The following is a 16,152-nucleotide window of genomic DNA, read 5'->3' as shown; positions in this document are numbered from 1 at the left end:
TGTGTTCCTTTCTTTCTAATGTAGATTTTCAACTTTGGAGGATAACGGGGGGTGATAGGATGTCTCCTTTCTCCTCTGGGGGCTTTCCGTAGGTTAGTTTTTAGGGGGCGACAGGCACACTGCTAGTTGGGGGGGCTTATTAGTCTAATGCAGGGGTGCAGGGTGGGGGGTGGTTGGTTTGAGTGTTCTCCTTTTGTTTTTCCTTTTTCCCTCTTCTCACGGCAAGGTTACTATTCCTCTGTTTACTATGTTGCGATAGCTGTTTTCGGGGGGTGGTGGTCGGGACTGTACACCTCTGATGATGGGGGGTAAGACATTACATGTGTTGAGCTGGAATGTGAATGGGCTGGGGGATCGTATTAACGAGGGGTAGTCCTTCAAATGTTTAAACGCTGTGTACCCGATGTTATTCTATTGCAAGAGACGCATCTCATTGGCAATACGTGTCATGCACTCAATAGGAAAGGGTTTAAGATGGTGGCTCATTCCGGGTTCTCTTCGGGATCCCGGGGGGTTGGGATCATGGTGCGCATGTCTCTCCCGCTGGAGGTGGAGACTAAGGTGATTGATGACAGGGGCCGATATGTTGCCGTTGTGTGTAGATGGGAGGGGCGTACCCTGGTTTTGGTTTCAGTTTATGTACCCCCAGGTTTGCAGACGACTACCTTTTAGGATCTCGGGGGCGCCATTTTGAGCCTCCCGGAGGGATTGCTGATTCTTGGTGGGGATTTCAATGCGGTGGTGTCGGGAACCCTTGACCGTTTTCCATCCAGAGATCTTCGCAGTGCGCAGTCATGGCTCCCGAATTTCTTGAGCACTATGGGTCTTATCGATTGCTGGCGCCTTCTACACCCTGCTCAGCGGCAGTATTCCTTTCACTCGGGCGCGCACGGAAGCCTCTCCAGGATTGATTACATTTTGACTCCTGCGGTCCAGGCATCGGCCGTTTCTGGAGCCCGCCTAATGGCCAGGGGTATATCAGACCACTCTCCGGTTTGGGTGTCGTTTGACTTTGGTATTGCGGCGACGTCCAGAGTGGCACCGGTCAACCCCTGGTACTTTCGCAACCCCAAGACTCAGGACCTCCTAGCTAAAGCTATCGACCTGTACTTCACTGAGAATACGGGCTCGGTATCGTCGGCCTTGTCCCTCTGGGAGGCCTTTAAAACTGTCCTGCGAGGAGAAGCCTTTTCCTTGATAGCCGAGGCGCGCAGACGCAGGAATGAGGAAATTGTGCGGTTGGAGTCGGATATTGAGGGCTTGGACTCTCAATTGGACATAGACCCGACACCCGAATTGCTGCAAGCTCTATCCCTAAAGCAGTCGGAGTATCGAGCCACTGTGACTGACGCGGCCAAAGCGATGGGCAGGGAACAGCAAGGAAGGATCTATGATGCGGGTGACAAGGCTGGTAAGCTCCTTGCCTGGTTGGATAGGAGGGAGATGGCTTCCCGTGTGGTGCCTGAGGTCTTGGGGGAGGACGGGGTGGTTGTTACTGATCCCAGTGCTATTGCTTCGGCTTTTGCCGACTACTTTGAAACGGTTTATACCTCGGTCTCCACCTTGACTGAGTCGGACTCGGCCTCTTTTCTGGAGGGAGTTGAGCTCCCCTGCCTGTCGGACACCGAGCGTGACGACATGGACAGGGGTATTATGGCTGATGAGGTGGCTCTCGCGATACGCTCCCTGAGATCTGGCAAGGCTCCCGGTCCCAATGGTCTTCCGGTGGAACTCTATAAGATCAAGGCTGATACCGTTGCAGTGCCCCTGCGGCGCATGTTTTTGGAGGCCCGGGAGGTCGGTGAACTTCCGCTGGACCAGGGTTTGGCCACCATTGTGGTCATTCATAAGGAGGGGAAGCCTAGGGACCTTTGTAGGTCATACCGCCCGATTTCCCTACTTAATGCCGAACCCAAAATTTTGGCTAAGTTACTGGCTAACCGTTTGGTGGGTGTGATCGCCGACTTGGTCCATCCGGACCAGTCGGGCTTTATACCTCACCGCAACACTGCTCTTAATCTTCGGAGGCTTCACGCTGTCATGGCACGGGCGCACAAACTCTGCGAGCGGACTGTTCTGGCTTCACTGGACGTGGCGATGGCGTTTGATTCCCTCGAATGGAATTATCTTTGGGCGGTGTTGTCTAAGTTTGGGTTTGGCCCCGACTTCATTAGTTGGGTCAGGCTTCTCTACGCCTCCCCGTTGGCCAATGTAGCGGTCAACGGTCGGATATCGGCTTCCTTTGCCTTACGCAGGGGTACTAGACAGGGTTGTCCACTGTCGCCGCTCCTTTTTGCTCTGGCGCTCGAGCCTTCCGCTGCCTGGATACGCACCCACCCCGACATCTGTGGAATCACGTGGTCGCCGGGCTTTGAGGATCGAGTCTCATTGTACGCGGACGATATCCTGCTCTATCTTACTTCCCCCTGCCGGTCTTTGATTGTGGCGTTCGACGTGTTGAGCACTTTCGGTGGATACTCGGGCCTAGTCATCAACTGGTCGAAATCCTATCTCTATGTGCTCAATGGTGACACCCCACGTCTTCCTAGGGGGTGCGCCATACAGGTCTCGCAGCAGGGATTTAAGTACCTGGGTATTTATATATCAACGGATGCCCGGGCACGATACACCAACAACTTGCTTCCCCCTCTTGCACGCCTTAGGCGCGATGTGGAGGGCTGGAAAAGATTGCCGCTGTCCCTGTTGGGCCGAGCGGCGTTGTTTAAGATGATGTCCCTGCCGAGATTCTTGTATGCGCTCCAGAACACGCAAGACCCCGTCCCTTCCAAATATTTCAAGGAAATTGAAGGTCTACAACGGACCCTCTTGTGGGAGGGTAGGCCGCGTATCGCTGTGGTTAAACTGACTATCCCATGGTATGATGGTGGTATTGCTTTGCCCGACATCCGCCGGTACTACTGGGCCTCCCAATTGGCTGCTCTTAATCACGGCTTCTATGGACCGGCGGAGAGTCCGGGATATGCCATGGACCGTTGGCTCTTGAATGATGGGATGTATTACAGGGCGCTTTACTCTAGATCTCTGGATGGGAAAATGACTGGACCCACCAAGACCGCTGTGCACATCTGGAGGGCCATTACGAAAGCATTGGGGTGGAAGGGTCGACTTACTATGGCCACTCCACTTTATGATTCTGACTTGCTAGGTAGGCTGTGGCATTCGAAGGGATTTGACCGGTGGGACCTCATTGGCATTTCCAAAGTGGCTGATGTGATGTCCAGGGGTGAAATTAAGTCATTTGAGGCTCTGCAGACTGAATTCCAACTGGGTGCCACAGAGTTCTTCAGATACGCACAATTGAGACATGCACTTACGTCTGCCCTGCCTGTTGGTGAGAAGGTCCCCGAGTCGTCCCCGCTTGAAGACAGGGTGCTGGACGGCCATATGCCTGACAGTGCCATTTCCCTGACCTATAAAAAGCTAATAAATGTTCGGACGGATTTGTTGTTGAATGTGAGAGATCAGTGGGTGCGTGATGGGATTGAGTTGGATGATGAGGATTGGCAGTGTGCGGTGTCTTCTCCCAAAGCAGTGGCAATCTCGGCTAGGCTGCTCTTAGTCCAGTTAAAGATACTCCATAGAGTTTATGTAACTGGCCCCAAGCTGATTAACATGGGGCTCTCCGCGGATGTTCTCTGTAGTCGAGGGTGTGGTGCACTGGCCACCTTTATGCATACCATCTGGGAATGCCAGGTCATTGCTTCTTATTGGGAACGGGTGCATGTGGTTATGCGTGAGGTGACTGGTGTGGATTTGACTGCGGAAGCTCGACGCTGCTTGTTGAATGTGTGGGGTCCGAATGACTACACTAATGCTCAAACCCGCTGGGTCACGCTAGGATACATGGTGGCCAAGCGAGACATTGCTCAGAAATGGGGTGCCCCGACTCCCCCCACCGTGGGACTGTGGAAAACTAATGTGGACTAGTGCATGCTCCGTGAGAAAACTGTGTATATAGCTAGGGGTAAGCCTAAGCGGTGGGGGGCTGTCTGGGGTGTGTGGAATGAATACAGAGGTGACATTTGTGTGCCCCCCGACACAGGCCCGCTGGAGATTCGTCTTTCTCCCTAGCCCTTCCCTCCGCCCAACTTATTGTTTACACGAAATCCTTGTTCCTTTCCCCCCCATTTCTACATGCTTATCCAATTTGGTTAGTGCAGAGTGTTAAATGGTCCCACTCGCCCCCTGGAATCGTGCATGGCCGCTCCTATGTTGTACCTTGCCAACCCCGCTTTTTCCTTACTTCCCTTTCCTTTTCTTTCCTTACTGTTCTTCTTGTTATTCTCTTAGGTTTCTTATTTATACTATAAAATTAAAGCTGATTTGCTCCTTTACTTGATTGTGCGCACCTTTTCTCCGCTCTTTTATTGCTGCCTAGCCTCAGGGATGTAAGGCTGAATAGCTGTGTGCCTTGAATTTTCAATAAAGGTTTTCCAAAAAAAAAAAAATAATAATAATAATAATAATTAAAAGAAAGTCAAACATGGATGATGGATGGCACTTTTTCCATATGCCCAAAACCATTCTACCAATTGTATACAATACATGGGCAATATCATAATACCTGTATCCCATTCATCTACTGTTTGTTACCAAACAAACAAACATCAACTTATACTGAAATATTGCACAAAATAAAAGAACAAACATCAGACTACTTTCCACTAAAAATAATAATAGACTTCGAACAAGCTATGATTAATTCCATTCTTAAAACTTACCCACACACATCCATTCAAGGATGTTATTTTCATTTTAACCAATGTCTCTGGAGACATTTACAAAAATCTGCACTTAGTGTTGAGTATGCAACCAATATTACCTTTGCATACCAAATTAAACACCTAATTGCTCTGGCATATGTGCCAATAACTGACGTGGCTGAACATTATAATCTATTAATTGAAAGTCCTTTCTACACACAAAACGAACAAAGACTTGCCCCCCTTTTGGATTACTTTGTGGACAACTGGGTAGGGAGACTACACAGGTCAGGCCACAGACGCCAACCTACATTTTTAATTCCCTGGTGGAATGTATACCTACCAACCCTGAACCAAGAACTGGACGTACAACTCCCACATTACACAAACTCCTCACAGCAATCCAAAAAGAGCAACGTTTTCAAGAATTACGAATGGAGCAATCTGTCTTACAACTAAAACCCAAACTCTCAAGACAAACTGCTCAAATGTATCAATATTTACAACAGCAAGTACAACTTTACCCTACTACAAGAGGACTAGAATACTTAAAAATGATAGCCAAAACATTAAACTAACTATACTAACTAAATAAAAGGGTCAACATCCGCAAATATCCTTAAATATGCAACCACACATATTATAATATAACAATTATTTAATTATTTTGTCTAATATATTTTTTTTCTTAATTATAAATAGACAAAATAATTATGTCAGTATATTAAATACATTTCATAAAAACAATTTTCCCACCCAAAATAAATATTACAAATGATTCACTTACCTTGCTAAACAACATCATAACCAATAATCCTTTACAATCCATGTAGTGAGAAATTCTCAAATAATTAATTAAACAATCCATTAAAAATGTAAAAATACAACTGTGCAAAATGTATCCATCATCCAAATAAATCGATTGTTCAAAATCCATTAAAAATCCCGAAAATAATCTAAAAATGTAAGAAACGGTCCAGGAAACCCGAAAAATAAAGGAAGTATGCTATACATCTCAGTTCAAACAACTGAAACACACTTCCTTTGATTTAAAAAAAATCACAGCTCGGAAACGGAAATAGCTGTTTCCAAATACCTAGAAAAAAACATTAAACAATCCCACCCACATAACACTTAGCAAAATAGCATATAATATAAACATGACATACTTGCTTTTTTATAAAATAGCCAAATCCTAGAACAAACTCACTAACTCCAACTACTTCAAAGAACACAAAGCCTCGATTAACGAAATACGTATCGAGTCAACTCCATACTATCTAAATACTCATACATTAATCCACAACCCCTAAATAACAAATGACTAGCTTCAAAATTTAGATAAAATAGTTTAAATATATCAAAATAGACTCTTACCTGCTCAGACGTGAAACTGCTTCCAACCGCGACCTTCCCTCTCCCAAAATGACCCAAAAAGACAATGAGCGGTTACAAAATAAAAGACCCAAATGATACTATACTGTGAAAAATAGTGCTATAAATGCCCAAAACAATTATTTTTATTGTTAAAAATGATGTATAAATTTCTAAAAATACTTTGCAACATGTTTAAATACATATATATTTTTACAAATTACTAATGTATTGTTTTCATACTTTTAATATTTATTACATTAAATATTAATACATTTTAATATTTAATGTAATATTTATTGAAAGATATATCTGTGAAAAATGTCTAATATACTATCTGTTTTTGCTGTATAACTTTTTTAACATTATGACTAACATGTGAAAATTATTATTGTTAAAACTTATTTATTAATAATAATAATTTTACATAAAACTATTGTATACTTTACAAATATCCAGAAAATGATGTTAATGGTATGATGTTCAATATTATTAAGATCCAAATATATTTAAAAGATTTTCATTCTTTTATATCATCATTTGTCCTGCACTAGATTATATGTAAATATTAGAAACATTTATTTCATAACAAATGTATAATTTATTAAAAAGATGTCAACATTTTTTATATGTATGTATAGTATCATTCATTGCATAATGTTGAAGTACATTTTTTTCTCTGTACATAAAATGTACTTTACGAAACAACTACTCAAAAATGTCATTTTTCAAACTACATTGTCCTTACATTTTGTAATCATTACACTATACGTTGCTTTATAATACATATATATTGTCCTTATTTTGAGATGTAAAAAAAAATAAAGTTTTCTTTGAAAAACAACTGTGTGATTTTTATCTTGTAGCTATTGCAAAATCATTTATATTATCATTTCAAATTATTTTTTAATATAATGTACAATCTATTTCAATATACCACATGTAATTAGAGTACATGCTGAACACTGAACCTATGTAATTTACTATTCCTACTCCCATCTACATTTAATTTGGGTAGGTGATGGACACTGAACCTATTTAATTTACTATTCCAACTCCAATCACCATTTAATTTGGGTAAGTGCTGGACACTGAACCTATTTAATTTACTATTCCAACTCCAATCACCATTTAATTTGGGTAAGTGCTGGACACTGAACCTTTTTAATTTAATATTCCAACTCCAATCACCATTTAATTTGGGTAAGTGCTGGACACTGAACCTATTTAATTTACTATTCCAACTCCAATCACCATTTAATTAGGGTAAGTGCTGGACACTGAAACTATTTCATTTACTATTCCAACTCCAATCTATATTTAATTAGGGTAAGTGCTGGACACTGAACCTATTTAATTTACTATTCCAACTCCAATCTACATTTAATTAGGGTAAGTGCTGGACACTGAACCTATTTAATTTACTATTCCAAATCCAATCACCATTTAATTAGGGTAAGTGCTGGACACTTAACCTATGTAATTTACTATTCCAACTCCAATCACCATTTAATTAGGGTAAATGCTGGATACTGAATCTATTTAATTTACTATTCTAAATCAAATCACCATTTAATTAGGGTAGGTGCTGGACACTGAACCTATCTAATTTACTATTCCAACTCCAATCACCATTTAAGTAGGGTAGGTGTTGGACAGTGAACCTATCTAATTGACTATTCCAACTCCAATCAAAATTTAATTAGGGTAGGTGTTGGACACAGAAGTTCTTTAATTTACTATTCCAACTCCAATCAACATTTAATTAGGGTAAGTGCTGGACACTGAACCTATTTAATGTACTTTTAATATTTCTTATCTACAAGCATACTATTTTTGACAATATCCACACTTATCCACTATATACCCAATAACACACTACCAAACATTAAACATCATGTTAATTTTTTTGGGACTATTTAGCAAATATTATACATTTTAAAATCAAATCAAATTTATCATTCTATTTAAAATAAAATTTAAAATTTTTATAAAAAAATTTACTTTTATTTTTAAAAACACTACCCACCCTTAACCCCTATAAACACTATAACCCGCTACTAAACATTACAATACAATTTTTTTACACATTATTAATCCAACCTTATCCACTATATACCCAATAACACACTAGCAAACATGAAACATCATTGATATTTTTTATATAATATTTCGCAAAATTTAGTAAATTTTATTCAAATTCGAATTTTTTTTAAATTTTATTTTAAATTCGAAATTTAAAAAAATTATTTCAATATTATTTGTAATACACTACCCACCCTTAACCCCTTTAAACACTATAACCCGCTACTAAACATTACAATAAAATGGTATTACACATTTTGAATTAACTAATATTTACAACTTCTTTTCTCTATTGTAATAATTTTTAATATATATTTATTATTAATAATATATTTTTTTATTATATACATTTTAAAACACTACCCACCCTTATCCCCTATAAACCCTACATCCCGCTCCTAAACATTTTACATAATTTATTTCACTAATAATTAATACTAAAATTTTATATACCTAACATTTTACAATATCATTACTTTACATTCATTAAAATAAACATATTTAAAATGTCGATATTTTTTATATTCGATATTTTTAGCTTCGATATTTCCTATTTCGATATTAATGAAATCGATATTATTTCCACACACATAAATAGATATTTTTAACGTCGATATTTTTGTTGTCGATATTACTTACCTTCGATTTTTCTGACTAGATATTTTGTCTATTCGATATTATCAACTCGATATTTTGACTGTGTACCGCACATATTGCTAAGTCGACGTGGGATGGGGGTGGGGCTGCCTTTACTTCATAGGTACCAACAGGCGGCGCATCTACGTTATATCCTAGAATGGAACCGGCCATTATCAGAGAAACACTGGTCCTTTATGGACCAAACCGTTGAGGGGTCAACATCTGGAGGGAAATCTGGCTGCCGCGTAGAAACAGGGTCTCGGGACTATATTCCTCTCCTATAACGAAACCTACAATGAGAGCCTGGGACAAAGTGTCATGCACTAAGAACTGGACGTCATTCCCGTCTCCAATGACTTCAATCACTGGATTTCCTGATTTCCTGCCAGGACGTAACTCAACAATATTTGACAGGTTGCGAGAACAAGGCTATAAAGACATAGGGTCTTTATTTGACCCGGAGGGCTTGATCCCATTGATTACGATCTCCCTTCAACAGATGAGTTTCAGTATTTGCAGCTGCGCCAAAGGGTCATGGGGCCAACACACCAGGAGGCAGCCTCGAGAAAGCTAACTGGGTTGGAGGAATGGCTGGTGCTAACGCAGGTTGACAAACAACTTTTGTATTACTGATGCATGTGGAGCTTTCTTTTTCTTGTGACCGAATACTTTTAATGGCAATCTTTCTTCTCTCTTCTCTATCAACCTTACAGGTTTCAAGAAATCAATTTAGGTAGAGTATGACATAGGTCAACCTACCCAGTGGTAACTTCATACTAATATTTTTGTAGGATAGGATCCCTCTTTCATTTTTCCGTCCTGATGAATGTCACAGGCCCCTAGGGCCACATATGTCTCGGCAACCAAGCTCCTCAGGATCAGGGTGATGCTTAAAGGGGTCCACCTCCTGACTTCCCCACACTCTGACTAGATAAGTATACACAGAGTATAGAGGTAATCAAGCGAGGGTTAGGGTAGGAACAGCATTGGAAGGGATACCTGAAACGAAAGAAGCAAAAGATTAACAACATAAAGGGCCATATGTATCAAGCTAAATCGCAATCGCAAACGCCAAAATTCGCAGAATTTCTGCGTTTGCGAATGCGAAATAGCAAAATGGCATTATGTAGGAAAATATCGTGCTAAAGAAGGAATCGCTAAAAATGCGATTCCTAAAATTGCGAGAATGAAAAATGTTGCGATTTTCCTGCAATTACCTATTTTTGCGAATTCGCATTGTGCGAAAATCGCCAAAGGGAAATTGCAGAAAAAAAAATGGCAATGAAATGTATGAAAAAATCGCAATTAGCGATTTTCGGAAATTCGCAAAATACAGAATCGCAATTACCACCAGGTGGGAGCAGGTGGTAACCAGGTGCAAACTATATAAGGAGTAACAGAATGCAACAGACCCTTTCCAACAATGGCGGGGCTTTACTTGATAGCCAGGAGGATGCGACTCAGAGCTGCTGCGCAGAGGAGGAGACGCCAGGAGAGGATATTCCGTGTGCGCCTCACCATCTACCAGCGCACTGAGGAGGACATCTACACCCACTATAGACTGGAGGAAGACAGTATACTAGATTTAATTGAAGAACTCAGACCCTATCTTGAACACCCCACACGCAGGACACAAGCCATCCCCACTCACATCCAGGTCCTGTGTTCACTACACCTGCTGGCCTCAGGTAGTTTTCAGGGGGTGAAAGCCACAGCAGGAGGGTTGTCACAAAGTGCCCTTTCGCGCTTTTTCCATGCGTTTCTTGATGCCATGGCACAGAGGATGCAGCACCACATTTACTTCCCCAGCACCCCACAGGCACTAGACCAGACCAAGCAGGACTTTTACCAAGTTGCCCAATTCCCCCACGTCATAGGATGCATAGATGGGACACATGTTGCAATATCCCCCCCTCAAACAATGAGTACGTATTCAGGAACCGGAAATGCTACCATTCACTAAACATACAATTGGTGTGTGATGCCAAAAACATCATCACTGACATAGTAGCAAAGTATCCAGGCAGCACACATGATGCTTTCATCTTCCGTCACAGTGGGGTATACCGTAGACTCTCAAGAGGTGATTTTGGCGAGGGATACCTACTAGGTAAATGCATATAAACATAGGGCACATTTCTACTGACTACCATGTGCAGTTCAGTGACTAACCATTGACATTTCAACCCACAGGTGACAGTGCTTATGCAGTCCAGGATTTCATCATGACACCCTACCTGAATCCTGCTAATGCTGGGGAGCGGCGATATAACCGAGCACACATTTCTACAAGAGGCACCATTGAACGCACATTTGGGATACTGAAGAGCAGATTCCGCTGCATACATAAAAGTGGAGGTGCACTCCAATACACTCCACAAACATGTTGCAAGATAGTGGTAGCATGTGCCATGCTGCACAACATCGCCATCAGGAAAGGCACACCAGTGGAGCTGAGTGAAACTGAATCCTCTGATGTGGAGGGGCCTGGACCTGGACGTACGGCAGCTGGTGTAGCTGGTGCTGCAGCTGGGCGCCAGAGGCGTGATGAGATTACACGCAACTACGTCTAGGTAAGAAATAATGACACAATGACAAATCTTATGTGTGTGACTGTGTTTTAATTCCTTTAATGAATGAATGAAAGAAAACTTATACCGTGCAACTTAGCCCAAGGGCATCAAGGCGCCCTTGGGCTAACTCATTCATTCATTCATTCATGAACCCCCCATATGCGGCGCAGCCTAGCTAAGGCCCCTGCTGGTTGTTGCAGCATGTAATCTTAATTGTACGTAGCAGGCCTATTGTTCCTGCCACTACAGTGCCTCTCCATGATGGGAGGTGGGGTGTTTCTGCTCTGCACTGACTGTGCGTCCTTTTCACTGGGAGTTAGTACTCCAGGGCCTGTAGTACGTACTGCCCGCAGCTCGTCTAGAGCAGATGTTGCCTGCACAACTGCTGTAGCGATATCCTGGATGCCATGGGCAAACTCCCGCTGCATCACAATGCTGCGCCTGGTCTGGATGTTTGTGGAAGAGGCCAAGCGGTTAATGGCCCATGTATATCGGTCCATGCGCTCCAGCCTAGCAGCACATTCTGCGCGCAGCTCACCACAAAGCGCATGCATGGCACCCCTCAGTTCACTTTGTATTCCCCTGAGCCCTGCCCTCACCTCTCGTTGTAATGCTTTAATGTTTTTCGCTTGCAGGCGCTGCACCTGCAACATATTCAATTCCAGGCCGGCAAACACAGATTCATCACCCCGATCTCCAAAATTGCTGGCTGTGCGATGTCTGCGCCTGGCTGTGCCTTGTGGGACTTGGCTGTCTTGTGGACGGGACTCTTGCTGTGGCAGTGTGTTTTTAGAGTGCAAATTTAAATTGCTGTCCTCTGCCTCGTTCTCCATTGGTGGTAGTGGTCTAACTATGTTTCTCCTCTGTTTTTTGCGAGGATTGACAGGGCTGTCCTCCCCATCTGTTTGTTGCTCCTGCCCTGCGTCTCCAGAGTCTGGACGTTTGGTCAATGTTCCACTGCATGTAGGCTGTGTCGTAGATGGTGCTGTGGACAGAACAGCACACATTTATTAACTGTAGTCATTTGCAATGTGAAAATAAAATATTTCACAGTTTGGGATTACATTACTTTTTTATTTCCCTTTCCAGACCTGCACATGCAATATTTGACTAGCGTGGCTGAAAAACACAACTTTGAATTTCGTGTGACTACATCTCCCAAGATGCATTGCTGTGTCTGCCTGTGTACCTGCTCTGGCCTGACATTTGTTTTCCCTGACCCTAGGTCGCTGCTGGGGGGTGTCTGGGGGGTGTTAGGGGTGTGATGAAATGCTTCTTACCTGGTCTAGATGCTGGTTCATCTGAGCTGTCTAGGTCAGCCATGCCCGTAACGCTTTCTGGTAGCAGGGTACCCTCCACAAGTTCCTCCAGAGGTGTGGAGTCCGGCACAGTTGAGCTCCCTCCACCGGTGTGCCATGACTGCTCCAGCCTGGCAGCTGACTTCTCTTTGGAGTGCTGGCGCAGGTCGTACCAGCGCTTTTGTAGCACATCCACACTCCGGTGTGTCACTCCCAGCGCGTTCACTTTTCCCTGTATGTCAGCCCAAATGCGCCTTTTACGGGTCTCTGGCACCTTCAGGGAATTCTTGCCAAACAGTAAATCATGATTTGGCACCATCTCCTGGATCAATGTCTCCAGTTCAGCCTCTGAGAATTTTTGTTTTCTTTTTCTTGCACATTCTCCCTCCTGCTGCTGCTGCTGTGTTTCATGCATGGGCATGTTTCCACTTTCAGCCATGTTGATTCTGAGGCACTGTTCACTCTCCCACTCTCCCTCACTGTGACTCTCTCTCAGCAACTCTGGTTTGAATGGTCAAGGCCGCGCCCCACTAATGGAACCGCAGCGGATTCTCCGGACGTGCATCAGACAGGGCTTGGCGAGCGATGGGCGGTCTTGGAGTCGGTCGGCGATCGCGAGGGTGAGGTAGGCTGTTAACCTTCAGGGGGCCTGTCGGCGCTGTGGTGATACTGACCGGTACTTTGGTGGCAGGTGGCAGGTGGCAGGCTTTCCGGTAAGTCGGCAAAAGAGGCGTGCGGGAGAGTGTGTGCCTGGAGGCGTGTGGCCGTCTCTGCCGTCTACATGAAGTCGCCGCCGTTATCGGTGCTGGTTGTGGGCGGGGGCGGGGGCGCCGGGCGCTGGGCGCTTGGTAGGGCAGGCTTGCTCGGTCCAAAATATTGCAGCCTCCCCGGCCCTCTGAACTGCATGCTGCCGCCGCACGGGGGCTGGCTTCTTGCGCTGCCTGGGTTGCCTCCCGAGTCAGCCGTGTCAGTTCCACCCTTCAGTGCCCCCATAGGAAGGAAGTTGTGCTTTGCCTTGCTCCCTCCGGTGGCGGCCACTTTATGCACTGTCTCTCCGGGCCGGCTTAGTCTGACGTCCGTGCGGCGCTTTCCGGCTGCCTTTCCAAGCTCTGGGGCTGCTCCCCCCGCCACCCCCCTCCTCCCACCCGAGTTTGTCAAACATCAGCCAGGCCCCGCTGCTGCCCGAACTTTAACTGTGACCGGCTGGTTGGTGTGTCATCTGATCCCCTCGCCCCATTATCTGTGCTTGACCCCATTGGGTCCCATTGGGGGGAGCACAAGAGGTGAGGTCCTGACCCCCAGCCCAGTCTAGCTTGGTCCGGGCTCAGGGGAGTGGTTTCCTGTGGGCAAACAGCGGTGGTTGGAGACAAGGTACGGAGCGGGGGGGTGCCCTAACCCAGCTCGCCTCGTTCCAGTTAACGATTAGGCAGAGCTCAGAAAAGTGCCAAAAAAACAACAGGTCATTCTACAGTGCAGTAAGCCATCTGCTCAACACAGGCTAAACAGTCTCCAACGCCAGAATCGGCTAAGCCTCTAGCCTCTAGACCCCGGATACGTCAGAGCCTGCTGACCCATCAGAGATCCAATTCACCGCTACCTTTTCAGACCTTCAATTTGCAACCTGCTCCGGTGGCGCCTGCCCAGCAGCTTCAGTTACAACTCTCACTACAGTACAGAATTGGTTCTAATAAACCCCTAAGCAATGAGATCCGGGAAAATAAGAAAGACTTCAACGGCACCCAAACGGCAGAAATCAAAACAGCTGGGTCCAAAAGACGAGCTCCATCAGGGCAACCATAAGTCCGTCTTGGCCTGTCAGGAAACTGTGACAGTGACTAAACCCTTGCCAGATGGTGGCTGGAACCTCAGCCTTAATAGCAAGAGTATGGACACGCCAACTGGCTTAAAACCTTCGAATCTACTGGACTATTTCAAAAAAATCCCATCAACGACCAATGTCTTTTTAAAATCCCAGTCCCAGGAGTTAATCAATTCCGTACCCCCGGATCAGCTTGCCGAGATAAGTATGCACTCCTTGCAGCCGCTTTCTCCTCTACAGTGGCCAATGAGAAGCAAAGAGCTAGCGGAACTACCGGGAGTTTACATCTTTGGAGCAACAACGAACAATCTATCCCCGGTCCGGCGGGGGAGCCCAGATCCCAAACAAAACCTAACTACTCATCACTCAGAGCCGCTATCTGGACATCAATGCTCACTTACAGGAGAGACCAACCAAGGAGTATCTCCGTTGCAATCCCCTCCGGGGAGCCTTCAACATCCCCCAGGTCTTTTGACAAATCACATTCAGAAACCAGAACCAACAATAACCTCTACCCAACAAGATCTCGATGGGACAAAATAATCTACAATGATTCCCCATCGTCAACTAACCGTAGTACAAATACATGCGCAAAACTCGTACGCGCATAACAATATTCTACAACCGTCCATTTCATCTTCAAGTATAAGTATACCAAAGGAGCACGTTGTTGCGTCGAGCCCTCGGCAAACAGCTCTTTCATCACCGGCATCCTTAATGATCCCCTCACAAAAATTGCACAAAAACCCTGATCCAAACGACCAACTTTTAGCTGATCTCTCACTCTTCTTTAAAACCAGCCAAAACCCAACCAACCTCACGTCAAACCCAAAGCCCAACCAAGAAGAGTCTACAGCAACAGGGGTTTGGTCGCAACTTCTTCAGACGATTCAACAAATAGTCAAAACGCTTAACTACCATTCGGACAAACTGGATGTGCAGGTCGATCTTCTGAATACTCTGGCATTATTCACGGCGGGGATCGACAGCAAACTTGACAAACTGAACAATCTAATATTAGGAGCGCAAGCATCAACAAAGCTTATACAGTCAGTCTGTTGTTGCTCCCCAATTATTGATTCACTATCATCACTTCCAGACTTTTTAACCAGTGTAATAAAAGAAGTTAAGCTGCTGAAGGGAGGCAATCCACACACTATTCCCTGTCCGCAAACACAAAGAACAGAAGATCTAGAGAACCCATGGTCTACTGCAAACAAAGGCATTAAGTCAAGCCGGGGAACCACTCTCAGGCCAAACTTGCCGAGCGAACAGCTAAAAACCAGCAAATCTAACGCTACATCAACGGGTCCTGCCCCGACCCAAACGACGACCGAAAACGCCGGGCCCCAAGCGAGTGTACCACTCGTCCGGACCACCAAGCGACAGGGCAAACAGCCTGTTTAATAACTTCAGATTTTATCAAAGTGGAAGGATCTTCAGCCCCTCTACCACCCTGCAGTAAGAGAGAGCGTAAACGTTTGCGCAAGCAGAGAAACAAAATAAGGGCAAACGCAACAAACGCCCACTCGAAATTTTTTCCCCTTTTCGAAACGGCGGCCAACAAAAAAGCCCTAAGTGAGACTGCTATACCATCACCCCCAGTAAACCCTAGTGTCAACAATGCAAAAGCTGTTCCA

At 44.6% G+C, this 16,152-nt stretch overlaps 1 protein-coding gene across 1 annotated transcript; it reads right to left on the bottom strand.

The window, feature by feature from the left end:
* Positions 1–11,604: 11,604 nt before the first annotated feature.
* LOC147665750 (uncharacterized) lies at positions 11,605–13,132 on the bottom strand. The gene is made up of 2 exons (XM_086949546.1): positions 12,676–13,132; positions 11,605–12,380 (listed from the first exon to the last, which is right to left on the bottom strand). The coding sequence occupies exons 1-2, from the start codon at positions 13,130–13,132 to the stop codon at positions 11,605–11,607; spliced, it is 1,233 nt and encodes a 410-aa protein (XP_086805672.1).
* Positions 13,133–16,152: the final 3,020 nt, after the last annotated feature.

This window comes from Lissotriton vulgaris, unplaced genomic scaffold (genome assembly GCF_964263255.1).
Source record: "Lissotriton vulgaris unplaced genomic scaffold, aLisVul1.2 SCAFFOLD_10829, whole genome shotgun sequence".
NCBI classification, from domain to species: domain Eukaryota; kingdom Metazoa; phylum Chordata; class Amphibia; order Caudata; family Salamandridae; genus Lissotriton; species Lissotriton vulgaris.
Note: the sequence above shows the minus strand (reverse complement) of the source record. Positions and strands in the feature narration are given on the sequence as shown.

Coding starts and splice junctions, on each gene's coding strand:
- LOC147665750 (XM_086949546.1), bottom strand. CDS start 13,132: ATGGCTGAAAGTGGAAACATGCCCATGCATGAAACACAGCAGCAGCAG. Junction 12,381..12,675: donor TGAACCAGCATCTAGACCAG/GTAAGAAGCATT, acceptor TTCTGTCCACAG/CACCATCTACGACACAGCCT.